Source organism: Hibiscus syriacus, unplaced genomic scaffold (assembly GCF_006381635.1).
Source record: "Hibiscus syriacus cultivar Baekdansim isolate YM2019G1 unplaced genomic scaffold, ASM638163v2 tig00112498_pilon, whole genome shotgun sequence".
NCBI lineage: Eukaryota > Viridiplantae > Streptophyta > Magnoliopsida > Malvales > Malvaceae > Hibiscus > Hibiscus syriacus.
In genome coordinates, this window is record NW_024063347.1 from 356,073 (window position 1) to 383,973 (window position 27,901).

A 27,901-nucleotide genomic window follows, 5' to 3' on the forward strand; every position below is an offset into this window, starting at 1 on the left:
AATACAAAACTAAAATTATCCAATCCAGTCCTCAGCCAAAGAAGAAGAAAAAACGACTCCTCCTTCGCCTTTGTCTTTTTTTGGTCAGGAGCACCTTCCAATTGTCACGAAAGTGGCTAAGCAAGCGTGCCACGCCCCTACACGTGTTTTCCTCTTCCCAAACCTCACTGCGTTAACGGCTGCAAAAAATATATCGATTTCTTTGAGGCATTTTATCAGTCATTTCTTCTTCATATTGAGAGATCACTGATGATGGATTTAGTAAACTCGTTTCTCAACTTAGTGGTTCCCTTCCCCCCTGCCACCATGATGATGCTGGCCTTTTCATGGCCAGCCTTGTGCTTTATCAATGCATGCGAATGGCTTTACAACACCTTAAATACTACATAGAATATGGACGACAAAGTGGTTATAATCACCGGTGCTTCTTCTGGTATTGGAGAGGTAATATTTACCATTATATTCACGTACATCATATTCGTCGAGCTTTGAATAATTTAGAAGTGTTTACCGGTTGCTTGATTTAAAAAAATCTTTAAATTGTTAAATATATTGATAGAATGATATTATTGATTGATCCGATAGAAATATCAGATCGATTTAAAACTTTTACTCGAATGAAGAGTATAACTATATTGAGAAATTATGCAACTATTTTAATTTTGTATTGGAGACGGATATATGATTTTATGTTTGAGAACAAATTTCTAAGTTTTTAGTAAGGACAAATTATAAAATTTTATCAATAAAAAATATATAAAAGAAAAAAATCTGAAATATATGATAATATGAAATTTTAAAGTCGGCTAGGGCCCATCCATGTTTTGTACTATTGTTTCTATAGATACACACACCAGTATCACCAATCTTTTTAAATCCAATGTCATGAAGTATTGTGTTGTTGTAAATTGTTTATGAATATTGCAGCAAATTGCATAGGATATGCATAGAGGAGGGCAAATCTTGTGTTGGTTGCGAGAGAACAACGGCTTCGAGCGGTAAGCGAGAAAGCTAGATATATAGGTGCAAACTGCGCCATTGTAATTGCTGCAGATGTTGTTAAGGAAGATGATTGTAGGAGATTTGTTAATGAAACTATAAACTTTTATGGGCGTGGTATCCTTAGTCTCGGTTTTCAATGAGAGACTATGACTCAGTATAGCATTAAACACATCTTTTTGCAATTGTTTGCAAACATTTGTCTGATAAATATCCATACTTTTTTTGTTGTTCTTATAAGTAATATATCAACTGTTAAGTATCTGAATGTTCCTAGCCATGCTATTAGGATGTACGTTCATTAACTACATCAAGCTCAAATCATTTTGCTATCCGCTGGTATTTTTTTTTTCTGATAATCGATCTTGCAGTGGATCATCTGGTGAACGTGACAAGTTTGGGACATACATTCTACTTTGACGAAGTTATGGACACCTCAGTGTTTCCCATTTTGTTGGTAAGCCTCGAAAAGCTGGCCTAGTGTAATATAGAGGAGATTCTTTTTGCCCCTCAACTGTTTTTTAGTTTCTTTCTGCAGGATTTGTTGGTTTGTTAATTTTCAGGACAAACTTTTGGGGAAATGTTTATCCGACGTTCGTTGCTCTTCCGTACCTACAGCAGACTAACGGTCGAATCATTGTGAACTCTTCGTTGGAGAACTGCTTACCGCTGCCAAGAATGAGTTTGTATGCCGAGTATATATTACTTTACTATGGCATCATCATCACATGCAAATACCTAGATTCTAGTGATTTCACTGGCTTAATAGATAGAGCTAATTGTAATTCTAATCAGTCCAATACACGTGAACCTGAACCTGACCCTGACCCTGTATTCAGTAATAATGTGCACCAACATGAGCACCTGAGTTGATTTTGCTCTTGATTTGAACAATGACACTTCGATTTTCCTGAACTATTAAGTTTCTTTTTGTGCAGAAAGATATATAAAATAATTAATGTATTAGTTTAACTCTTAGCATCGAATAATTGTTTCCTTTTATATGTATGACCCTGATGCTTCCTTCGTGTTTGTTTTAGGCTGCAAGAGCTGCTCTCGTGAATTTTTACTACACTCTCAATCTCGAAGTGAATCATGAGGTTGGCATAACGATGCAACACATGGATGGATCGGAGGCGAAAAGACGAGAGGAAAATTTATGCTCAAAGAGGGAGCTGAGATGCAATGGAAGGAAGAACGAGAAGTATCAATTAAATAGCAATACTTCTGGAAGTTTTCATGATATCAAGGTCTTCCATAGGATGTGATCACATAATTTGGATTTCCATTAAGGCATTGTGATCACAGTTATCGTTATTGAGGATGCAGTCTGGTTAATGCGTTGCTTTGCATGCGTGCATTTAAATGTTAAATCGTTACAGGTACAAGCAAGTGGTGGACCTGTGGAAGAGTTTGTGAGGCTGATCGTTTCCGTGGCATGCCGGGGAGATGCATACGTGAAGTATCCGAGTTGGCACGACTCATTCCTCCTCTTTAGGGTATTTGCACCCAAAATACTTGACTGGAGTTTCCGACTTCTGCTCTCACATCATGGTAAAAGAAGAACATAGATGGTGGGTGTGGTATCTGAAGGCAGCACAGTCGGGTATATGCTGACGAGCAGTTCTCCTAGGAAGCTTCCTGCCGGTCCATCAATCCAGCAGAAGAGTGAGTAACGGTGGCAATTTTTGTTTACTTCAACATAGGATCATATTTGTCGTTATGTGATAATGTATTTATCGATATTCATAATCGTAACTGATATTATGATTTATATTTCTGGCTCCTTCAAAAGAAGCCTTCATTTTATGAATTGTCGTGTGTCGTCTGTCAAATAATCGATTAAACGCTCAACAATTGGTATTGTTTTCTCGAAACATATTTCGTTGCACGTATTAAGCATGGACTATCAAATAATCAATTCCAGGTAAATATACATATATCCAGAGGATTCAACTTGCAAAAAGTATTTAAGAAAAAGGAAAGGCAAGGTTGTACCTAATGTGAATGAAATGGTGAATCTAATTGAAGGCATTTGTAGCAGCATATAAGAAGTCCAAGAAACCTGTTCCTTTTAAAAGACCTTTACCAGTCAAGAGCTCAAAATCCAGCAACAGCAGGAAACCGATGATAGCTGCCTTCCCGTTTATAATTTCGTTCTTTCCCGTGAAACCAAACCCCTCCGAGTTCTCATCGATTACCATTCTCACCTAAAGAAAAGCATAAGCAAAGATTATCAGACAAGTCGATTACAGGCTTCTAAGAGTCTGAATTTACTATGCCTTGTAAATGACAGCAATGTGTTACCTCGTCCACATTGACATCGGAAGCAGTTACCCCCGGTTGAGCTTTTCCACTGAAGACAATCTCTGCGGCTGCATCGGAGTTTACACCACCTTGCATGCTGATATAAACATTTTCACCGTCGGTTTTTACAGGGTAAACATAAAGTTTCCTCAAAGCAGGTGTAAGGGCTCGCAGCACTGGGTTTTTTGGATACCATTCCTTGATGGCTCCAGTCCGAAGATCAAATGTGCTATCAGTTGTCGGACAAACTATACAACCATCCTGTAAAAGAGAGAAAAAGAAGGTACAATCAGACATCTGATCCTATTCATAATTCTAAGAGTCCTTAGCATTAGCAGGAAAAATACCAGTTTGGTCAACAGCTAAACTCTTTTCATGAAATGAAAACAACTACATAAACACCAGATGTTTAACATCGATCAATACCCAAAGGTGTTTGAGTATTAGATAATTTTGCATGTCAGGACTCAGGACAGACCTTGGAAGTACAGCAATATAGGACAGACCTGAGAACTGGCGGGTCCATAAGAAAAGTCCGAGTTAATACAGATGGTGGTATTTATCAAATGACAAATGGTATTGGTAAGACCTGACAAGCGTAAATGCCTCAAGACATTGTGAAATCTTCAGATGTATTAACACATGAACCAATTACAACTTTTATGAAGTTAAGATGACGATCACCATCAAATTGCTTAATTGCGTAGGAAAGACGAACGATTAAGAGAAGACATGCAGAAGGATATAAGAATTAAAAAAGAAAAAGGTTATAGATTTCTATTTGTTCTTAGAATCAGTATAAACAAAAAGGTTCAACTTCCTTATCGTTATATAACTTCTCATGTTGTCCCAAATTTCCACTTGCTAATATCTCTTAACTTGATTGCCCAAAACAAATGTCAACAACTTGAAAATGTAGCGAACTGCATACAAAAGTGACGTATTTTTCCTCCCACTTCACAGCCTTAGCAAGCAAAACAGAAGAATCTCTGCTTCCTATAGACAATAGCTTTGTAGTTTCATTACCAATTAATCAGTGATTACCAAAGTAAATGCACTTTGAATTCAGAGTTCAACTAATAGTTCCGGTGTTTGCATATCTAAACTGGAAGACCATCATATTTCCACTGTACTAAAAAGAAGGGGAAAAAAGGATATTTTCTATAGGTTTAATTCTGTGTTTTTTTCTTGACAATCTGCTGAAAACCAGTAAAAATCTGGGGTTTAAATCCTGTTAATGTCAACCCAATGCTTCTTTACACTTAAATTCTGCATGACTTAACCCCAAACCTGGATTTTTGACAATTTAGGAAGTATTTAAATCTTCAAAATTACAAAGGTAATGAGGAGAAAAAAGAACCTGGGTAAGCTTGGCGTTGAGCAAGCCCTCAGTGTAAGCGCCTTCAGCGGGCGAACGATTCTCAATAGCGAAAACCTCATCTTTATACCAAAGCAACAGGATGTTCTCTCCGTCTTGTATGATCACACGCCGCTCTCCCTTGGGCAGCACCGCCAGCGGGACCACCGGAACCCAGTTCTCACCACCAGAACCGCCGTCAGACGCCGCTGATTGTTCGCTCACGGAAGGCATTTCCGTGGCTTTGCAAGTGATTCTACTGCTGCTGCATTGTTTAATGGAGAAGCTGTACGTAGCGGAAAGAGGAGCGTTGGGAGGGAGGATAATGGGAGGCGGCGCTGGGGGAGTCCGGAGGCGGCGGAGGATGGGAGTGGAAGTGAAATTGTAATGATGGTGGAAAGCGGTGGCCATTGGAAGAGGAGAGAATTAGAAGGGGGAGAGAGTGATAAGGGAAAAGGCAAGGGATTGCATTCAATGCATTGCATGGCCACAGAAAAATGAGTGGATAAACTAAACCGTCTTTCCATGTCCAAAGAGGAAACCAAACGATGGTTTGTGTATGTCTTTATGTCCACAATCTTTTTTTTTAATAAATATTACTATATGAAAAGAAAACATTTCTAATTATTATTATCTCCAACAAAAACTTTCTAATATTTAGATGAAAACATTTTTAATTATTATTTTTAATTTCATTTTTATCTTTATTTATTCATAATTTAAATAAATAAAAATATTAATATAAAAATAATTTAATAAATCAATATATTAATAATAGGACAATATTTTATTTATTTTATATGTAGATAACTTAATACTAATTATAATTAAATTAATATATTTTATCAATAAATTACAAACTTGATTTCGATGTGTATGTATCACGCATGATATAATTAGAGTAAAAATCAGTTTGTTACGAATATTTATGAAATTATTATGAGCTACATTAAGTTTTACACAAGCAAAATTCTTTATGATATATTTGTGTATATATCTTAAACTCTATACTTATGATCATAAATATTATTATTTTTTATAAAAATGATTATATTTAACATAATATATAAAAATTAACTTTATTACTATATAATTTTATAAAAATAATTATTTTCTAAAATCAATTAATATTTTTTTTAAATAGAGTGACAATAAAATTTAGGGTAAAGTATAGTAATGGTCACTGAACTTTTTTAAAGCTTTCATTTAACTTTTAAAACTTGCAATACAATCCCCCAACATTTAGTCCATTTGCAATATGGTCCCCAACAGTTACATCAGGGACTATATTGCAAACGGACTAAATGTTGGGGGACCATATTACAAACGGACTAAATGTGGGGGACTGTATTGCAAGTTTTAAAAGTTGGTAACCTAAATGAAAGTTTTAGAAAAGTTCAATGACCATTACTATACTTTACCCTTTTTATATTATACAGTTGATTTAGACTCGTTAAAAATTCAAATCAATCTCCGATCATTCATGTATCTTTCATTTACAGCTCTATCCAGTTCCGTAATCCTTTACGCTTTTAATTCCACTGTCCTCCACAGTTTAGTTGAAAATCCCTTCGGAATCCTAGATTCCATGGCGCCGAGGAAGAAATAATCCGAAGGAATTGCTTGCTGTCCATGTACAACGACGAGGATGACGAAGATATGGAAGACATCGAAGAAGACCACTGCCAACAAGCTGAAGAATTACATGATCAAACCGCCTCTGGAAGATAATGACCACGGAGAATCAAACAGAATGGAAGAAGATTCGACAACTGACGATAATATGCTGCCGTTTCCGCACCAAACCTCCACTTCTCAATATCAACGACTAGTTTCTTCGAAAAGTAGTGGCCGAGGAAAGCTTAACATTGTTGATTACGGCCACGATGAAGTTGCCGTCTCGTCGGAGCACGAGGTAACTCTCTACGCTGCTCCCCCAATGCAGGGTCTTTTTTTAAAAGAAAAAAATCCTTGTTTAATGACTTGTGGTTATATTGATTTTTGATTTTTAAGTGCAGGAAGGAGAATTAGGAAGCAATGATGATCTTATGTTTGGTTTAGAGCATCAGATTGCTAATGGTACTTAACTACTTATTTGCTTTTTCTTAAGATAAATTTAACTTCAAATGTTACTCTTGAAAGCGCATTCTTTCCAATTTACTATTTGTTTTCAGTTGATTTTCAAGGAAAAACATCTCCTGTTCAGGGAACACCAGAATCACCCGATGTAGAACCATAACAACCTGAGGCAAACAACGCTATTACTGAGTCAGCTATAGACAAAGGTGATCCCTTGGATAAGTTTCTTCCACCGCCATCACAGGACCAGTGTTCAGAGGAGTTACAAGTATGTGTCTTTTTTATGCTAGCATATGGTAATTATACTTCTTTGGATGTAATTTTTACACTTATGTTGCCCTTGTAAAACTACCTAAATGTTGTACTGTTGAGGTAGATGAATATGTAGTGTTGCAAGTTTTATGTTAATTATATGTAAAGTAAGGTAGATATAGTATTGTAGTTTAAGTGTTTAAGTTTGCTATCACAAGATCTACTGATGCTTGGCACCCTTTAAGCTGCAGATGGTTTTATGCTGCTTTTCATGGGGTCCGGTTATATTTGTGCAACATCACTGGCTGCTTTGAAGTATGAACTTCATTGTTATTGATTGATTCAATGTCATCTCTCTCTTTTTTCTTCTAACAAAAAGATGGGTAGCTCATGCATGTTCTAGTTGCATTCTTTTTGCCATTTTGACTCAATGAACATATTTAAATGACCTTCATTCTTTCTGTTACGTTATTGCAGAGCAGAATAGACAAATTTCTCTACTTGAAGCGGTCTGGAAAAAGCTACAATGCGGAAGTTTGTAATAAGAAGGATTATAGGAACCCCGACATTTTGTTGCATCCTGTGCAGTATCAAGATATTGATCAGATAGGGTCTTGCTTCGGCAAAGATATATTTCATATTTGATCCTCATGGATATGACAAAACTGATTACTATGATGAAATAGGTTATTGCATTTACTTATGTAGTTCTCTCCTGGTCTATTGAAAAAGCTTAGCATGTCTGAATGACATTGGACACATTCAAAGTATCACTTCTTGTTGTTGAGTTTTGCTTTATTTTATTTGTTCTGCCAAAGCTTTTCTTGTTGAACTGTAAGCTTTCTTATTTGTTTTTTAAGCTTCTGTACACTTGTTTGTTTAATGGCTAATGCAGAGGCCGACATGAAACGTGAAAGGGAGAGGAAGGCACAAGAAAGTAAGAAGAATCAAAAGGTTGAATTTGTGTCTGGTGGAAGTCAACCTGGAGCGGGTTCTACTGCCCCAGAACTTGGCATGCCTATTGCAGGTAACTTTTAAAGAAATATTCTTTTATCGCTATTGCTATGCTTGTAAGTGGTATTTTTTACTCATGTCCTTGTATATGAGCTACCAATAAACATAACTTGGTAATATAAAGCTGCTCACATGACTTAGTTTGCACAAAAAGAGGGAATATATATTTTGCTTATTTTGAATAAACATTAGGGTAAAGTATAGTAATGGTCACTGAACTTTTCTAAAGATTTCATTTAGGTCTCCCAACTTTTAAAACTTGCAATACAGTCCCTCAACATTTAGTCCGTTTGCAATATGGTCCCCCAACAGTTACGTCAGTGACCATATTGCAAACGGACTAAATGTTGAGGGACCATATTGCAAACGGACTAAATGTTGGGAGACTGTATTACAAGTTTTAAAAGTTGGGGATCTAAATGAAATCTTTAGAAAAGGTCAGTGACCATTACTATACTTTGCCCTAAAATTTTATCCGGTCCACCAGTGTAACTCTAACCTAAATAATACCTTTTGAGGCATAACGTACACATTCCAAGAGGTGTCCGGTTAGACGGAATGAAGTCGTAGCCTGAAACTTTTGTGTCTAAAATACCCAAATCCAGACCAGCCCCGATGCCCTGTTCCCTAATATCAATTCCGCAGTCTCTCTTTCATCAATCAAGTTCTACGTCAATTCTTATCTTCCTCTTTCTCTTTAATTTATTCAACATTGAACCAAATTTGTATTGTTAACTCCTTAATCATACCAATTTAGGGTTTGAACTCATGAAGCTTGGATTTATTCAACTCTTCTCTTCTTTTGCTCTTGCCCATTTACTAGTTTCCTTGCACTGTTTTTGCTTGATTAATGATCTTGAATGGTTGCTCATTCCTAAGTAAATTGACTGTTTCCATGCCAGGAAATTGTCACTGGACCAACAAAGCTTTGTAAATGAAGCTTGAATTTATTGAACTGTTCCATTTTATAGTTCTGTTACGCTGTTTCTGAATGAATAATTGTCTTCCAGGTTGCTCATTTATGTGAATTGGTAGTTTGTAAGTCTGGAAATGGCTGTTAGTCCAACAAAGCTCTGCAAATCTCTCTTCAATCTTTATCCATGTCTTTCCCATTCCGTCTTGATTCACTCAATCTCTTCCTTGAACTCTGTGGAAGAAACCGTCAAATCTGCTGTCGAAGCCAAAACCTATGAACTACTTCCCAACATCCTTGCTGCCGAAGGAAAAATGGGACGGATTCCGAATCCTTTCTCATTTCTTTCCACCTTATCTTTGAGGCTTAGAACCCAGATTATTGATGAAATATTACAATCTTTTAAATCTGTTCGGCCTCGGTCCCGCCCCCGTGTTGTTTATGATCTTCTTCTTTCCTACACCCTTCAGAGTTCCCACCCCCTCCCTCTTTCCTTTGCCATCCTCCAATGCTCCCTTCGTTCTGGCTGTCTCCCTGATCCCCAAATAAAACTCCTCCTTTCTTCTGCATGGCTCAATTGCCGTGGCCGATCGCAGTCTGTTTCTGATAGCCTTATGGAGATGCAAGACATTGGGTTTTGCCCCGACTCCGTGACATTCAATTACCTTATATCTTCTCTTTGTGCTGTTGATCAGTTGGAGGAGGCAGCTCAAATATTGAAGGGTATGAATGGAGCAGGTTGCCTTCCTGATCTGGAGAGTTTTGCTGGTTTAATTACTGCAATGTGCACAGTTAGAAGGACTCGTGATGCAGTGGAGTTAATGGAGCAAATGGTGCAGAAAGCTAGATTGACTCCAAGGCAGAGAACAGTGATGAAGGTCATGGCGACTTTGCGGGCAAATAGAGAGATATGGAAAGCTGTCGAGTTGATTGAATTCTTGGAAAGAAAAGGCATCCCTGTTGGCTTTGAGAGCTATGAATTAGTTGTTGAAGGATGCTTGGAGTGTTGTGAATATGTTTTGGCAGGAAAGGTAGTTGTAGCAATGACTGAGAGGGGCTTTATACCCCATATTAGGGTCAGACAAAAGGTTGTGGAGGGCTTAGTTAATGTCAATGAATTTAAACTTGCCTATTCAGTTAGGGAAAGATTTGCAGAACTGGGTTCTTAGTTGCCTTTAGCTTCTATGAAGTGGTCGTCATAAGTATCCGAATGAAGAAAATCAGTTGTTGTTCGAAAGTTGAGGATTACACAACCTTCTCTGTTTACTTTCCCATCACCTGAAGTATTTCAGCTCTTGTCAACTCTGAATCTTGCAGTTGTGGGCGAAACATAACCTTTTTATTTTCTTTATTTAATGAAGTAGTATTACAGAAACAATCTGAGCTCTTAAGTAGATGCAGAGAACATACCACCACGGTAGCAAAGGGGGGTGGGAGAATCCAACACCAAGCTTCTCGGTTATATCATTTTCTGTGCCCTTTCTGTCAATAGAACATCGCACAATGGCAGCAATGCCAACTCCAAATTCAAAAACTTCAGATCTTGGATGACTCGTTTAAACTGAAGTTTTGGTGGAATGTTAATAAGTTTTCTCAGGTTTGAGTCTTTCGATCTCTTTAGATTTTATTTTATTTTCTTTGATAAGGTGACGGTATGTGTTATTATTTTATATCATTTTTATTTAAACAAAATTATTAAAAAATATGTAGACTCTTGATGAAGAAAGAGAAAATGATGTGAAAATTAAAAAAAAAGGTAAAAAAATCAATGCCATTATCATTTTAATTTTTTAATGATCAATGATCAAAATAAAAAAAAATGTAATGTTAATGACAATTTTATTAAAAATAATCATTGTCGGCTAATCAAAATAGGAAAAATATAATAATTTAATGACCAACGATATAGTTAAAAAGATAAAAGGGGTAAACTATATACTTAGTCATCATCACCTATTTTGTAATTTTGTTTTTCATCTAATTATTTTTTCAAAAACATATCATATTTTATATTTTGATTCTGTTTTAATCACTTATCGTTAAAAAAACAAAATTATTGATATGTTAATTTCATTGTTAATAATAATCAATGATCAAAATAGAACCAAAATATAGCGTTAGGTATGATTTTGAGAAGAAAAATAGTTAATTGATCAAAATAAAACCCTAAAAATAAGTGAATGACTAAATATGTAGTTTACCAAAAAAGGAAATAAAGAAATCAGAGGAGGACTGAGACTAGGGCTGGCAATGGATCGGAGATGGGTCGGGTGGAGCTTCATCCGCCCCATCACCCGCGATCCAAATCTCCATCCACACCATCCATCACCCACCAAAAATTTCATCCATATCCGCTCCATCCATCATCCGCGAGTGGAGCAGATGAGAAATTGATTATACTATGAACAAAACCTATTTTTACATCCTAAGCTCATATTCTTCTAACATTCATAGAAACCAGACATTGATACTCAAACATTCATAGAAACCAAAACATGAACAATAAATTTTCATCAAATTCAAACAAAAACCCCACCAAGCTGCCATTCAATGAAACAGAATACATGGGTGTAGTAATGCAAGTTCTAATCCAATTGCAGAATTTGTCAGGAAGTCTCATGGCTCCAAGAACATACAGCAAAAAATCCCAATTGACAGAGTCAAAAGCCTTCTGAAGATCTATTTTGATAGCACATCTAGGAGATAAGCTCTTCCTGGAGTAACCCTTAATCACTTCCTGTGCTAAAAGGGTGTTATCCACTATATTCCTACCCTTAACAAAAGCTGTCTGATTGAGGGAGATCATTCCAGGGAAGAAAGGAATAAGTTTGTTAACAAGGATCCTTGTTATAGTTTTGTAGACCACTGAACAACAAGATATGGGTCTAAAATCTTTTGCCAAACAAGCATTAAAAGACTTAGGAATCAACACCAAAGCTGTAGAATTGAAAGCAGGCAGCAAGCAAGAAGTATGAAAAAAGTGTCTCACAGTAGAAATAAAGTCATTACCAACAATTTCCCAAGCAGCCTTAAAGAAGCCAGATGTAAAACCATCTGGACCCGGGCTTTTATCCTCCCCCTATCTGAATAATGCTTCATTGATCTCCAGATCACTCACCTCCTTGGTAAGAGCAAAGTCTGCTCCCTTAGGCAGAGAGTACCCCAATAAATCCTTCAAAATCTCAGTAGAGCAACCCTTTACCAAAGGATCAGTAGAGCCAATAAGATTCGTGAAAAAATTCACTAACTCAGCAGCCATTCCTTCAAAAGAATCATGTCTCATCCCATCCTCACCCACGACGATCCTGATAGTATTTCTTTTCTTATTAGCCTGAGTCCTTTGATGAAAAAACCTGGTATTTAAGTCACCCTCTCTCAGCCAATGTGCTTTTGCCTTTTGTTTGTAAAAAACAGATTCTGCCAGCTCTAAATCCATTAATTCAGCATGGATCCTCTTCTCATCACCAATACTCCTCTGATCATGGTTAGCCAGATTGAAAATCTGGATCTGCTCTAGTTCAACCCTTTTGTTGTTAACCCTACTCGAGATATCAGAGAAATACTCCTTATTGAAGTTCTTTAGGATAGGTTTGAGCCTCCTCAGCTTAAGGAACATGCAATTCATAGCATTATCACCACAAGAACCATGCCATGTGTCTCTAACAGTAGCTAAAAAAAGCTCATATCCAGTCCAACAATTAAAAAATTTAAAAGGCCGAGGCCTCTTGGTCAAACCACCTTTACGAGTCCACAGTAACCCGAGACAATGATCTGAAACGCCCTGAGCAGCAAATTCAACAAAAGATTCTGAATGATCAAACAACCACTGATTGTTAACTAAGATCCTATCCAATTTACGCACTAAAAACGAGTCTTCTTGTTTATTTGACCACGTGAATAATGGACCAAGAAACGGATGATCCATAAGATCAAGACTCTCTAAGCAGTCTTGAAATTCTTTCATGTCTGGGGTGCAATGAAAACCCATTACATCAAAGTCAGAGCTCTCCTCTGCTTTGGCTATGATGTTGAAGTCCCCCCCAAGGACCCAAGAAGAGGAACCAATATCATCTCCAACAGAATGTAAATGGTCCCAAAGTCTTCTTCTAGCAGCACCACTATTGTTACCATAGATAGCAGTAATAAATGTCGTATGCCCATCAACAGTCCCCCAAATAGTAATAGCTTGGTCATGTTTTCTCAGTATAGAAAATGACAAGTGCTTCCTCCAAAAAATCCACAGTCGACCACCATCAATTAAGTCATAATTTTCAGCATAATGCCAGTCAGCAGACATAGCAGAGCAGAAACTATCAACTTTGTCCCTCCTGATACGAGACTCCATCAAACAAATAACATCCACACCATAATTATCCAATCTTCTAAACACTTTCAGCTGTTTATGGGGGTTATTAAACCCCCTAACATTCCAAAATCCTATTATCATTAAGAAGGAATGGATTGCACAGCACCATCAGAACCCAAAGTTACTGTAGCACCCTTGGCTTTCTCAAAATGATCTTTCTTTTTTGACTTGATTTCATTAAACAACACAGCCACCCCCAAGGAAGCAACTCTAGTTTTCCTAGGACCTTCAGCCACACCTTCTGTTTTGCTTGAAGAGCCAATAGTCTCATTCTTCCCCCCCTTAGTCTTCCTCTTTAAAGAGTCTTGGAGTGGAGGAAAATCCCCCTGTTGAACATCCTGTGAAGGAACAAAAACAGGAACATTCGCAGGCACGTTTACCCCACAGTTCTCCTGCAAGTCTTTAACTGATAGCTCAATGGCAGGACCAACCTGCAGATCCATATTTTGCACCATTTCAGTAGCCTTGTGAACATTGACAGAAAGAGGCTCAGGGCTATTGGTCACTACTTTAGAAATACTGGAATTTTCATGAGACACCTCAAAAGCAGATGCAATAGCTGTAATAACATCCTTGCTACCATTACCCAAAGACGACATATCCTTTTTCCTCCAAACCTGAATCTCCTTAGGCTTCTGCAAAGACTGTTTAGCTACAGTACATGATTAAACATGATGACCAAAGGATTTACATTCAGTACAGCTTTTAGGCAGCCAGGGTACAGATACTTTAATAAGCACAGATGACCCATCTTTTAAAACTACATGAATAGAATCAGGTATAACACTCCCCACTTCAATCTCAACGCAGACCTTAGCAAATTCAAGCCTCTGCTTAGAAGCTGTTATAGCATCCATATACAAAGGCCTACCAATGGCACTAGCTATGTAGCTTAAACCCTTCTTAGAGTAAAGCTCTAATGGAACCCTATAGAGCTGCACCCAGATTGGCATGCAGGATAGATCAAAACTCAATTTCTGCGACCCATGTAGCCATTTCCTCAAAACTAGTGGCTTATTTTGGACGTGCCAAGGACCATTTTCCAGAACCCATTGCTTCAACACACAGTCAAGGAATGAAAAAACAAAGAGATTAGGGCCGGCTAAACTAACCTTCACTTGCGAGGAATTGCCCCAAATCATCTCGATGATACGCTGCATAGATCCAAAACTTGGAGCAGGACCAAGAAATTGACCAAACAAAGCGTTGTTCCAATCCGCAATTCCTTTATCAATCACTCTAAACCGAATCTGGTTAGCCACTGGGATTAGATTGGCTCAGCTCCCTGTTAGGTATCTAGGGGTTCCCCTAGTTAGCCGCAAGCTCACTGGTAAAGATTGCACTGCTCTGCTGGAAAGAATAAAGGACAAATTGAGGCAATGGTCCAGCAAGAAACTCAGTTTTGGAGGTAGATTGCAACTAGTTAAATCTGTTCTCTTCAGCATCTTTAATTTTTGGTGTAGGCAGCTTATTATTCCTAAAGGGATTGTTAAGGAAGTGGAGAGGCTCTGCATGCGTTTTTTCTGGAAAGGGTGTGACACCCCGGCTAGAGGAGCCCGAGTAGGTTGGAGTCAGATATGCTCCTTGAAGTCTGAGGGTGGGCTGGGACTCAGGGATCTTGCTCTATGGAGCAAATCGTGTTGCCTGATGCTAATTAGGAATATCCTAGCTAATGTTGGTTCATTGTGGATAGCTTGGATAAAGGCTTACTACTTTAAATCAGATAGTTACTGGCAGGTTCCTTGCAAGCCTCATTATAGTTGGATTTTAAGTAAACTACTGAGGCTTCGAGACGATGCGAGGAGATTATTTGCTCCTGGTACTGATTTAAGTCAGATCAATGGTAAATGGATTTGGGATGGTGTTCGAATAAGTAGAGAGAATGTGAGTTGGCACAAGATTATCTGGTTCCCTTTTCATATTCCAAAATTTTCCCTTATTGCGTGGATGGTTACCCTCGATAGGCTGCCAACTAAGGACATGCTTGTTCGTTTTGGCTTGGATATTGATGATGTGTGTATGGTTTGCGGTTCTGGTAGGGAATCACGTGATCATCTATTTGCAGATTGTCCTTATGCTAAGTATGTATGGAGTAATGTTCTACGGCTGTGTGGGATTCGTTATGTGGATTTCAGCTGGGATCAGCGTCTTTATTGGTTGATCGAGAATTTGAAGGGCAAATCCCTTCGCAGTCGGATCTTTAAGCTTGTTTGGACCGGGTTTCTTTATCATATTTGGGAAGAACGCAACCACAGGCAGTTCCGTGGTCTTTCAAGCACTAGCGAGGTAATTGTAAATAGAATTAAAGTAGCGGTGAAAACAAAAATGTATAGCCTTAGTATACACAGAGTTGATGATGGTAATAGATACTTGTACACAAATTAGAACCTGATCTAGGCTGAGGCAGGTTTGTTTGTAACAACTATGCTGTTTCTTTTGGATGAAATATAATTTACTTATCCAAAAAAAAAATTCAAACAAAAATAAAATGGAACACAATTTATATAGTCTTGTGCACTATGTTTGTGATACATTTTTCAAATGAATAGATGCATCATGTATAGTCTTGTACACCAAATATAATCTTCAAATCTTCATCAACAAACTATCACTTCTCAAAAGTCCTCTCCATCCTAGTATTAATATGGATAAACCAATATTTAAAAATTAGACATATTTTCAATAGGATAAAAGTCAAAATTAAAAGAATATAATCATCCGTTTATTTTTTTAATATATATATATATATATATATATATATATATATATATATATAGATGAATATATTAATGGGTGGATGGATGCTGCGGGTGATAGGTAAATTTTTTTTTATTTATATCTAACCCGACCCATCACCCGATCCATCCATCACCGCGCCTATCATCCGTTTCAAAAAATCATTTATTCGGGGCGGACCCAGATAATTGCCAGCCCTAACTGAGACCGAATATTTGGAGTTTGTCTCCGAATAAGGAGAGAAAAAAAGGGCATGGAATGCGTTCAATCTCATCCCCTTTCATTCAATCTTCACCTTTCCCCTCCAAATCCTGTATCTCGTAAGGCCAAACAATTCTGCAGAATCAAAGCCTCCGCAAGATCCCCACCCAAACCCCCCAAGAAACCTACCAAATTTCCCCGCAAAAGAAGAAGAAACCCACCTTCTTTGCCCTTCCCCTTCCAGAAAACTCCAATTCCCCCCTCTTTGCCACTCCACTCCAAGAACCCACAGGCCATTTACAAAGACATTCAAGCGTTCGCTAGACAGAACAAGCTCAAACAAGCCCTCTCCATTTTGGACTATGTAGACCAACAAGGCATCCCTGTTAATCCCACCACCTTCTCTTCCCTCCTCGCCGCTTGCGTTCGCACCAAATCCTTAGCCGACGGAAAACAAATCCACGCTCACATTCGGACCAATGGGCTCGAAAGCAACGAGTTTTTACGTGCCAAACTGGCTCACATGTACACTTCTTGTGGCTCCATCGAGGACGCCCGAAGGGTGTTCGATGGGTGTACTAGCAACAATGCTTATTCCTGGAATGCTTTGCTTAGAGGAAGCGTTGTGTTGGGTGGAAAACGGTATTTGGACGTTCTTTCTACGTTTCGTGAAATGAGGTCGTTGGCTGTCGAATTGAACGAGTACACGTTCTCTACTGTTCTTAAGAGCTTTGCGGGTGCATCAGCGTTTAGACAAGGCTTAAAGGCTCATGCCCTTTTGTTTAAATATGGTTTCATTAATAGTTCAATGCTTAGGACGGGTTTGATTGACTTGTATTTTAAATGCGGGAAGATTAAACTCGCTCATCGCGTGTTCGAGGAAATCCCTGAGAGAGATATTGTTCTGTGGGGGGCGATGATTGCGGGTTTTGCTCATAATAGGATGCAGAGGGAAGCCTTGGATTATGCTAGATGGATGATAAGTGAAGGTATACGTCCGAATTCTGTTATACTTACTACGATTCTTCCAGTGATTGGAGAAGTTTGGGCACGAAAAATAGGTCAGGAGGTCCATGCTTATGTGATTAAGGCAAAGAGTTATTCGAAGCAGTTGGCTATTCAGTCAGGTTTAGTTGATATGTATTGCAAGTGTGGTGATATGGAATCGGGCAGGCGAGTTTTCTATTGTTCTGAAGAAAGGAATGCGATTTCTTGGACCGCTTTGATGTCGGGATACATATCGAATGGGAGGCTTGAGCAGGCTTTGCGATCAGTTGTATGGATGCAACAGGAAGGGTTTAAGCCTGATGTTGTCACGGTTTCCACAATTCTTCCTGTTTGCTCACGGCTGAGGGCTCTCAATCATGGGATGGAGATTCATGCTTATGCCGTGAAGAACTGTTTCTTTCCCAATGTATCTGTCGTCACTTCCCTGATGATTATGTACTCAAAGTGTGGCGTTTTAGATTATTCTTTGAAGCTGTTCAATGGTTTAGAGGCACGGAATGTGATTTCATGGACAGCCATGATTGAGTCGTATGCAGAGAATGGGTGTTTACACGAAGCAATCGGCGTGTTTAGGTCAATGCAGTTGTCGAAACACAGGCCGGACTCGGTGATAATGGCTAGGATGTTAAACATTTGCAGTGAGCTTAAAGCTGTAAAGCTTGGGAAGGAGATTCATGGACAAGTCTTGAAGAAAGATTTCGAGTCGATTCCTTTCGTATCGGCTGATATTGTTAAGATGTACGGTGGTGGTGGATTAATCGGCAGTGCGAAGTTAGTATTTGGGGGCATCCGTGTTAAGGGTCCTATGACATGGACTGCCATTATAGAGTCTCATGGATGTAATGATCTTTATGAAGATGCAATTCGTCTTTTTCATCTAATGATATCTGATGGATTCACTCCGAATCATTTCACTTTCAAAGTGGTTTTATCGATTTGCAGAAAGGGCGGATTTGTCGATGAGGCTTGCCGAATATTCAGTGTCATGACTCGTAAATATAAACTCGAGGCATCTGAAGAACATTACTGTATAATGATTGAGCTTCTCGATATGCATGGTCGCTTTGAGGAGGCTGAAAGATTCAGGCAGATGAAATCTGTGTCATCCTAAGAAAAACAGCTCTTGTTTTCTCATGTTTCGGTTTCGACAAGAGGTGACGATTGGACGAACTGGTTTGGTTGCAAGTCGGATTAATCTGGATCAAGTAAATTCCGATTTTAATATTTTCAGATCATTTTGAGTTGGAATCATAAATCAATTGGAGTTTATATTTAAATCAGAATTGACAGGTCCACTTCATCCGTGAACCTATACACAATTTTCTTTTACAATGTTTAAAATATTTTGGGTATATACATAATGAAATTTCTTAAATAAATTAATAAAATGTTATATCAATTTTGATAATCTTTTAAAAAGATTTAAAACAAAATTATATATATATATATATATATATATATATATTTTAATTGTCGTCGATATAATGATGTTAATCTTATTGCATTCTTTCGTTATACATGTTATTTAAAATAAAATTATCATTTTAAAAACTATAATTCATTCTCCTTTACTTTAGACTAAAATATTTGTTGATAATAATGTGTAAGTTATCATATATATTTGAAATACCCAATTTATTATAATAAAAAAGCTATATAATCGCGATTTAAATCAATTCATAAAATTGGAAATGAAATTTCTTTTTATGAAATCAGAAGTTTATTTTTTTTTTTGTCTTTAAGAGAACTCGTACTTTTTAAATAAGAATAGTTTGAATAATATTTAATTGTTAGTTTTCAAATATGTCAAATTATAAAGCAACGTAAAATATAAACTCAAATAAATCACAGAAAACCTCAAAGTAACAGTGAAATCAAATCACACAAACCCAAAAAAGTGTTGAACAAATCCCAAAATGACATTGGAATCAAATCATACAAAGCCATAAATCAAGCAACACACACAATTACACTACGCATTGCTTCAGATTGTAACTGGCCACCAAGCCCGAGTGGAAGAAAATGTTGAACTAAAAGTTGGGAAGAGGATGTTTAAATATAGAGTTGGGTGCAATATTCTTCTTATTATAAGCTTGGGAGTCGTTCCAGTGATAAGATCTGGGGTTATAGCGGATTTAGTTAGGAGATTTGATGGTGTTTTTTGTTTTAGGCGTGGATCTTGTATGGGTTCCTTTGAGAATCATTACATATGTGGAATTTTTTTTAATAAATAATACATTTGTAGGCATTGAACACTTTGTCACTATTAATAAATGTTTTTTTTTAGGAACTTACAGTTGCGATTGCAATCAATATGATCTGAATAACTGCAATCCGAATCAATCGTTACAACGAGACTAATAACCGTTATAAATATTGAGAGAGTTCACACGGTGGGACCTATGACCCTAATCAATGTCGGTAAAAAAGCTTGTATGATTGTGTTAAAGGAAACACAGGATATACACAGACGAGCATTGCAAATTAGCATATGTGTGTCAACAGTTTAGAATCAAAGTTGATGTTATTTTTGCAGGAGAAGCTGGTGAGAGTAGGTCACGTCTTTGAGCAGGTGTTCATGGCCTACAAACGACTGCTGGGCATTCATTTAAGCTCGTGCTCTCTAAATATGAAACGGTTTGAATAATAATAATTTGTTACTATTCAAACAGGGCAAATCATAAAGCAACATTGTAATAAAATCATATAATCACAAACCAACCTTAAAGTAACACTGAAATCAAATCATACAAACCCAAATACGTCTTAAACAAATCCCAATCTGACATTGGAATCAAAGCACACAAAACCATCAATCAAGCAACACTCAGAATCATAGATTAAACTCATTGAGTTTTTAGAACTATTTTCTCGAATAAGTCGGAATGAAATGTCAAGTTCTTTGTGAATTATTTGAGCTGGATAAAATCTCCCGACCTGCTCATCAATAACCACAGAGAATTTTTTTTTATAGAAAAGAATGATTACACAGAATAATAATTCTTTAATTATTTAGAGAACTTACTCGAAAGCTTTAAAAGTCAAATTGGCATTTGAAGTGAATAATAAAGTTGCATGTACACTCTTCACACTAGAGAATTTCTTCAAGGCAAAGCTTACCACATCAAGAGCATTTAGGGTAGCCCTCATCTTCTTAAAAAAAAGATGATGATTATGCCCGACATAATAATGTCACGTAATCCCATCCTTGACAAATAAAAATTTTCCAAGAACACAATCGGGATGAGCAGAAGTATCGCAGATTGAACAATAGTAATACTAAAGGTTTGGATCTCTTTCTCTTTCACAAATATCACAATAACAATGATTTGAATAATCATTATCATCATGGTAAGTAAGGTATAGTATCTGTTGATCCACTTTGTGAAGAGCTGAATGCGGTAAAGTTAAGCATACAAAATCCAAAGCAAATTTGCAGCTTCTACATTTCAATGCACCCCAGCCATTACTAGCAGCGCCACATCCCTTACATCGCTCCCAACATTTGAAATCAAAAGAGAGAAAGTGTTGGTGTCCTTGATCTTCATCGGGAACTTTAGCACACCTTATGCAAACATTGTAGTATCCTCCAATGTTGTAGAAGAAACCACTACAACATCGATTGCACAAGCAACATTTCAGAAAGACAGCGGATTGAAGAGTGGCATTGGATTGACGAAACCAATGTTGCTTGATTCTTGGCAACTTAGCACAATTTTTGTGAAGACAAAAATGGCAATCTGATTCCAAACAATAATAAAACAAATTAGTTGAGACAGGCAGCATGCACCCATCACATTTTCTATCAGTTTCCTCCTCCATCTTGTCTGCTAACACCAGGCAATGACCTTCATGGCTGAAATGTTCAATCTTTGTGGCTTCCCCATCTTCATTCATCTCAATAACACGAGTGATGGAAGACTGCGTAGCGGCATTGAGCTCCTCACATTGGCATTCTTCCTCAATTACCTCGTACAGATCTCCTTCTCCAAGGCACAATTCACATGGACAACGTAATTGCAACCTGGCTTCACACAAGAGTAACTCCCACGCTCTAGTTTCTGTTAGGAAATAAACCGAGTACAAGTAATTTCCCTATAACCAGATTAGTGAGAACGCGAAATAAAATCGGAAAAATAATACCCGAAAAATTGATAACGGAGTTCAGCCAATTTTGCTTACGTCTCCGGACTGCTGCAGATCTTTTACTAAGAGAGAAATTTTACAGGTGTTTACAAAACACTCACTACTCACAAGAAAGCTCTCTAGTATTGGGAGAAAGAAATGATTTTTGGGATGATTTTGAAGCTAAATGAGCTAGGGTATTTATAGCTGAAGCTTAAAGACTAATATTGTAATTAACCATATTATAAAAAATAAAAAATTACAGCAGCCCCCCCCTTAGCAGCCCCCTTATCAGCCCCCCTTAGCAGCCCATGTGTTTTATTAATTTTCAACAATCTCCCACTTGAAGACTGATTTTAATCTGTCTTCACACCTCGATCAATGCAGCAGCATTTCTGGTCTTTTATTCTAGCATGCCAACTGAAGCTGAACACAACTTCAGTTTTTCTGTGGTCACCGTCTTTGTTAACATGTCTGCCGGATTTTGAGCTCCACTAATCTTTTCAAGTTTCAAAATCCCATCTTCCAGAAGAGACCGGATAAAATGATATCTCAATTGTATGTGCTTCGTCCTGGAATGAAAAGACGGATTCTTCGCTAGATGGATAGCACTTTGACTGTCGCAATACAAGACATTGTTTTCTTGTTTCTTGCCTAACTCTTCCAAGAAACTTTGGAGCCAGACCATCTCTTTGCTGGCTTCCGTAACAGCGACATATTCTGCTTCGGTTGTAGAGAGAGCAACTATCTTCTGTAGTTGAGAAACCCAACTCACTGCGGTTCCTCCTAGAGTATAGACATACCCTGTAGTGCTTCTTCTGATGTCAACATTTCCGGCTAAGTCAGCATCTACATAGCCTGTCAGTATCGTATCTCCACCTTTGAAACAAAGTGCTTTGTTTGTGGTACCTCGCAGATATCTGAGGATCCATTTGACTGCTTCCCAGTGTATTTTGCCTGGATTATTCATGTACCTGCTAACAGCTCCCACTGCTTGAGCAATATCTGGTCTGGTACAAACCATGGCATACATCAGACTTCCAATTACTGAGGCATACGGCACCTTCACCATGTGTGCACGTTCTTCCTCCGTCTTTGGTGACTGTTCTTTGGAGAGTCTGAAATGAACACCTAAAGGTGTACTTACTGGTTTAGCATCTTGCATGTTGAACCTGGAGAGTACTTTGTTGATGTACTCAGCCTGTGATAACATCAAAGTCTCCGACTTTATGTCTCTCTTGATCCTCATCCCAAGAATCTGCTTTGCAGCGCCCAGATCCTTCATAGCAAACTGCTTCGACAATTTTTGCTTCAAGTGTATAATCTCTTGCATGTCTGAGCCTGCAACGAGCATGTCATCAACGTACAATAATAAAATAATGAAGCTGTTGTCGAACCTCTTGATGTAGCAACAATGATCTGCTTGGCATCTGGTAAAACCACTGCTACCCATGAAACTATCGAACTTCTTGTACCACTGTCTAGGAGCTTGTTTTAAACCATACAAGCTCTTCTTCAACCTGCATACCAGGTTTTTCTTGCCTGCCTCTATGAAGCCTTCTGGCTGCCTCATATAGATTTCTTCCTCCAAATCACCATGAAGGAAAGCTGTCTTTACATCTAACTGCTCAAGATGTAAATTTTCTGCAGCTACAATTTTCAACACCAGTCTGATTGTAGACAGTTTCACGACTGGAGAGAAAATTTCATTGTAATCAATACCTTCTTTTTGCTGAAAGCCTTTGACAACCAATCTTGCTTTGTAACTTTTGCTCCCATCGTGCTCTTCTTTGATCCTGTAAATCCACTTGTTATGGAGCGCTCTCTTGCCTGGTGGTAATTCAGCTAATTCCCACATCTGATTTGACATAAGCGAGTCCATCTCATCTTTCATGGAAGACTCCCACTTGACTGAATCCTCCACTTGCATTGCTTCATCATAACACTCTGGTTCACCATTGTCAGTCAACAACAAGTAGTGTAAAGAAGGTGAATACCGTTGGGTTGGTTTAGGAATTCTGGAGGAGCGTCTCAGTTCTGGTGTGCCTGGTTCTTCCTCTTGAACTGCTTCAGGACTGATCTGAACATCATTTTCAGAAATCTCCTCGAACTCAGCAAATTCCTTTGTTTCAGCCTCGGTATTACTTGATTCTGCGGTTGACCTGTCTTTGTACATCACATTTTCATTGAAAATGACGTCTCTGCTTCTGATGATCTTTCGATTTTCGTAGTCCCAAAACCGGTAACCGAACTCATCACCACCATAACCAACAAAGGCACATTTGTTGGACTTAGCATCAAGTTTACTTCTTTCAGCAGAGTCTATGTGTACATAAGAAATACAACCAAACACTCTTAAGTATGAAAGGTTTATTTCTTTCTTGCTCCAAGCTTCCTCTGGTATTCCGCCATCCAAAGGAACAGAGGGCCCACGGTTGATCAGGTAAGCTGCAGTGTTGATAGCTTCAACCCATAGAAATTTGGGCAATCCGGCATGTATCCTCATGCTTCTAGCACGTTCATTCAGAGTTATGTTCATGCGCTCTGCTACGCCATTCTGCTGCGGTGTTATGGGAACTGTTTTCTCCATCTTAATCCCATTGTTTGCGCAGAAATCTCTGAATCTACTGTCTCTGTACTCTCCTCCATTGTCAGACCTCAACCTCTTGACTTTCAACCCAGTCTCATTTTCCACCATGGCCTTCCATTTTCTGAAGGTATCAAAGACTTCTGATTTCTTCTTCAGAAAATAAACCCACACCTTCCTTGTTGAATCATCGATGAAGGTGACATAATATAGTGAGCCTGCAAGAGATGGAACTGGGGATGGTCCCCATACATCAGTATGAATCAATTCTAACCTTTCTGCCTTGGGTGCCTTGCCAATCTTTTCAAAACTGACTTTCTTTTGTTTGCCAAAGATGCAATCCTCGCATAGTCCGACATCCACATTCTTTAGATCCGGCAGCTTCCCTTTTGACAGAAGTATCTTCATTCCTTTCTCGCTCATATGGCCAAGCCTTTGGTGTCATAGGTTTGATTTTCCATCAGCATCTGCTACTGCAATGATATTCTCTAAATTTGAGGTTACATAGAGAGTACCAGTCTTCTTACCACGAGCAATGACGAGTGCTCCTTTGGTAATCTTCCATTCACAACCTGAAAAGGTTGTACTATATCCTTCTCCATCAAGTTGTCCAACAGAAATCAGATTTCTTTTGAGGCCAGGAATATGTCTCACTCCTGTCAGCTTCCAGGTGGTCTGGTTTGGCAGCTTTAGTCGGATATCTCCTTTTCCGACGATCTTCAAGGTTTCATCATCAGCAAGATGAACCTTCCCAAAATCACCACTGATATAGTTCTCCATGATTTCTTGGCATGGGGTGGAGTGGAAAGATGCCCCTGAATCCAAGATCCATGATTCAATCGGACTGTTGACGCTTAGAATCATGGCATCACCTGTCTCCTCTGTCACGTTGGCAGATTCCTGTGCACCGGTATCTTTCTTCAGTGCTCGGCAATCTCTTTTAAAGTGACCTTTCTTGCCACAATTATAACAGGTAAAATCTTTCTTTCCCGTTCTGGATTTTTCCCGTCTGGATTTGGATCTGCCACGATTTGAATTTCTTTCTGAAGTTCTCCCTCTGGACTACGTGTGCAAGGCTGAGGAGGTTGATGCTTCACCCGATTCTCTCCGTCGAATTTCTTCGCTCAGTACCAGATCCCGAACATCGTCGAATTTCAATTTACTATTTCCCGACGAGCTGCTAACTGCTGTAACAGTAGCATTCCAACTGTCTGGTAGAGATGATAAGAGAATTAAAGCTCGAACTTCATCATCGAATTCAATTTCTACAGAACTCAACTGGGTTGTGATTGTGTTGAGTTCATTCAGGTGTTGAGCCACTGATGCCCCTTCCGTCATCCGCAAATTGAATAATCGCCTCATCAAGTGAACTTTGTTTGAGGCCGATGGCTTCTCATACATACTGGAGAGAGCTGCCATAAGAACTGCCGTGGTCTTTTCCTTTGCTATGTTGAAAGCAACATTTCGGGATAACGTCAGTCGGATAACTCCGAGGGCTTGTCTGTCGAGAAGAGCCCAATCTTCATCCTTCATGCCCTCTGGTTGCTTTCCTGAGAGGGGTTGATATAGATTTTTCTGGTACAGAAAATCTTCGATCTGCATCTTCCAAAAGCCAAAGTCCGCACCATCGAACTTTTCAATTTTCACCTTCCCTTCGTCTGCAGCCATCGCTCCCACTCGAATCTGGCTTCGTTTGGATCGTTTCTGACAATTTCTGCGAACCGCCGTGTATTAGAACACCTCCGTCGACAAACTCGTATCGCCGACCGAATTTCACTATTCACGAAATTCACTATTCACGTGAATAGTAATGAATAGTAACCTCGCAGAAAATTGACAAAATTCACAACCAAAAGCTCTGATTACCAGTTGTTAGGAAATAAACCGAGTACAAGTAATTTCCCTATAACCAGATTAGTGAGAACGCGAAATAAAATCGGAAAAATAATACCCGAAAAATTGATAACGGAGTTCAGCCAATTTTGCTTACGTCTCCGGACTGCTGCAGATCTTTTACTAAGAGAGAAATTTTACAGGTGTTTACAAAACACTCACTACTCACAAGAAAGCTCTCTAGTATTGGGAGAAAGAAATGATTTTTGGGATGATTTTGAAGCTAAATGAGCTAGGGTATTTATAGCTGAAGCTTAAAGACTAATATTGTAATTAACCCTATTATAAAAAATAAAAAATTACAGCAGCCCCCCCTTAGCAGCCCCCTTAGCAGCCCCCCTTAGCAGCCCCCCTTAGCAGCCCATGTGTTTTATTAATTTTCAACAGTTTCAATTCTTCGAAACAGGTCTTGCAATCCTGCCTTGTAAGCTCTTGTTTTCGGAGAAAATATTTGTGAAAAAGACAGTGATCATGTCTGGAAAATTTGATAATTGGTGGGAGTTTTGTAAAGTCTTTATGGACAATGACGCTGCATGTGGGACATATATATGATATAGAATTCCCCTCAGTGCCACACGCATCGCAAATGAATGCGTCCTGCCTCCAAAGTAAGGTGAATGGGTGCTGGTGGCGGCCTTTGTCTTCAACAACGGGCCTCGGCCGAGCACATTCAACATTAATGTTAAAATTGCAAAGAGAACAAGAATAAAAGTATCCACCATGTTTCTTTTGGCATGGCTTGCAAAAGAGATGATTCTTTTTACGCTCAAGAAAAAGGGTGTAGCTGATGGATTTTAGCGGGTAACTCATCAATGCATTTCGTATGGAAAACAAAGGATGGACAGTGAAAACAAAAATAGATAGTATCAAGCGATGGTTGATGACACCAGAGGCTGTTGAATCTTTTGAGTTCATCCATGGGAGTTTGAATGAAGGTTGATGGATGTTGGTGGAAGTCATGTTTGGACACTGGGTTGACCTTACCATACGAAGAAGATAAATTAAAACATTCGATGTCAAGGGAAAACGAACAATTATTACATTCATAAGAGAACATGTCACGTTTTTCCTTGCATAATGCACAACCATATACGGTTTTCCTTTCTCGAAGAAAAAAACCTGAGTGGTGGGGATGGAGAGGGTGATTAGAAATTGAATAGGGTACCTCTGCACATTTTTTATGAAGGTGATAATAGCATAGTGCACAAGTAAATAAGGAACCTGAAACCAAATTCACTGCATCCATAACAGTAAGCTTTGAGATCACCTTCATTGATTTGCTCTTCCGCAAACACCAAAGGATGCACATGGAACCTATGCTTAATCGCTCTCTCATTTTTCATCTCCATTTGTGTTTTTGTGAGTAAAGAATATGAGATAGCTGTGAATGACAAGTAGATGTTCAAACATCAATTTCTTATAAATACCACTTAAAGGGAATAGGATTCTTGCCTGTACAGAGACTAAATAAATAAAGTTGGTATTTCAAACAAGTAAAGAATTTCTTGAGAAGCAACGAAGGAACAAAACAAACAACAAATTAAATACTTGAATATATGAGAATAGATTCACTATAAATCTAAAGATTTTTTATACAATTCTTAATTCCATTAATATTTTAAGGGCTCAATTATTGAACTTATCAAATATATTTACCACCAACTTAAATTTTAGAATTAATCTAATGTATATAGAGAACGCCATCTTTATTAATATTTGAATTTCTTTTAAAAAAAAATAATAATTTTTAATTTATTTATTTGTATTAAGCTAAATGTGATTACAAAGTAGAATATGTTCTAACTCAATTATTTGACAATGAACGCTCAATCACCTCGCAGTCGTTGGTGCTCGAAGCATGACCTTTAAAAAAAATAACGATTCCTTTAATCACTGAGGTAAGTTGGTTCCAAGAAGTAAAAATCTTAATAAAATAGAGTTTTTTTTCCACCAAGAACTCTTTGTATTTTTTTTATAAATTTAAAATTTCATTTTGTAATTTTAAAAACCTTAATAAAAATAAATTTTCTCCTCAAAATTCTTGATCCAAATATAATCAATGTT

General features: G+C 38.0%; 6 protein-coding genes and 2 pseudogenes across 6 annotated transcripts; 4 read left to right on the forward strand and 4 right to left on the reverse strand.

Annotated features, from left to right (window-relative positions):
* Window positions 1-249: 249 nt before the first annotated feature.
* On the forward strand, window positions 250-2,570 carry LOC120180597 (annotated as a pseudogene).
* Window positions 2,571-2,906: 336 nt separating this feature from the next.
* LOC120180485 lies at window positions 2,907-5,144 on the reverse strand. Its single transcript, XM_039185800.1, has 3 exons — window positions 4,667-5,144; window positions 3,307-3,567; window positions 2,907-3,209 (listed from the first exon to the last, which is right to left on the reverse strand). The coding sequence occupies exons 1-3, from the start codon at window positions 5,072-5,074 to the stop codon at window positions 3,021-3,023; spliced, it is 858 nt and encodes a 285-aa protein (XP_039041731.1). The 5' UTR covers window positions 5,075-5,144; the 3' UTR covers window positions 2,907-3,020.
* Window positions 5,145-6,193: 1,049 nt separating this feature from the next.
* On the forward strand, window positions 6,194-9,035 carry LOC120180615 (annotated as a pseudogene).
* LOC120180492 (pentatricopeptide repeat-containing protein At1g06270-like) lies at window positions 7,935-10,440 on the forward strand. The gene is made up of 2 exons (XM_039185805.1): window positions 7,935-8,021; window positions 9,019-10,440. The coding sequence occupies exon 2, from the start codon at window positions 9,059-9,061 to the stop codon at window positions 10,088-10,090; it is 1,032 nt and encodes a 343-aa protein (XP_039041736.1). The 5' UTR covers window positions 7,935-8,021; window positions 9,019-9,058; the 3' UTR covers window positions 10,091-10,440.
* Window positions 10,274-13,368, reverse strand: LOC120180617. Its single transcript, XM_039185918.1, has 3 exons — window positions 12,040-13,368; window positions 11,453-11,949; window positions 10,274-10,403 (listed from the first exon to the last, which is right to left on the reverse strand). The coding sequence occupies exons 1-3, from the start codon at window positions 13,366-13,368 to the stop codon at window positions 10,274-10,276; spliced, it is 1,956 nt and encodes a 651-aa protein (XP_039041849.1).
* On the reverse strand, window positions 13,368-14,447 carry LOC120180618. Its single transcript, XM_039185919.1, has 2 exons — window positions 13,988-14,447; window positions 13,368-13,939 (listed from the first exon to the last, which is right to left on the reverse strand). The coding sequence occupies exons 1-2, from the start codon at window positions 14,445-14,447 to the stop codon at window positions 13,368-13,370; spliced, it is 1,032 nt and encodes a 343-aa protein (XP_039041850.1).
* A 1,791-nt stretch (window positions 14,448-16,238) lies between these two features.
* Window positions 16,239-18,422, forward strand: LOC120180511 (pentatricopeptide repeat-containing protein At1g71460, chloroplastic-like). Its single transcript, XM_039185825.1, has one exon. It carries the CDS (start codon window positions 16,277-16,279, stop codon window positions 18,341-18,343), a length of 2,067 nt encoding a protein of 688 aa, XP_039041756.1. The 5' UTR covers window positions 16,239-16,276; the 3' UTR covers window positions 18,344-18,422.
* Window positions 18,423-20,511: 2,089 nt separating this feature from the next.
* On the reverse strand, window positions 20,512-27,186 carry LOC120180619. The gene is made up of 2 exons (XM_039185920.1): window positions 27,059-27,186; window positions 20,512-21,256 (listed from the first exon to the last, which is right to left on the reverse strand). The coding sequence occupies exons 1-2, from the start codon at window positions 27,184-27,186 to the stop codon at window positions 20,512-20,514; spliced, it is 873 nt and encodes a 290-aa protein (XP_039041851.1).
* Window positions 27,187-27,901: the final 715 nt, after the last annotated feature.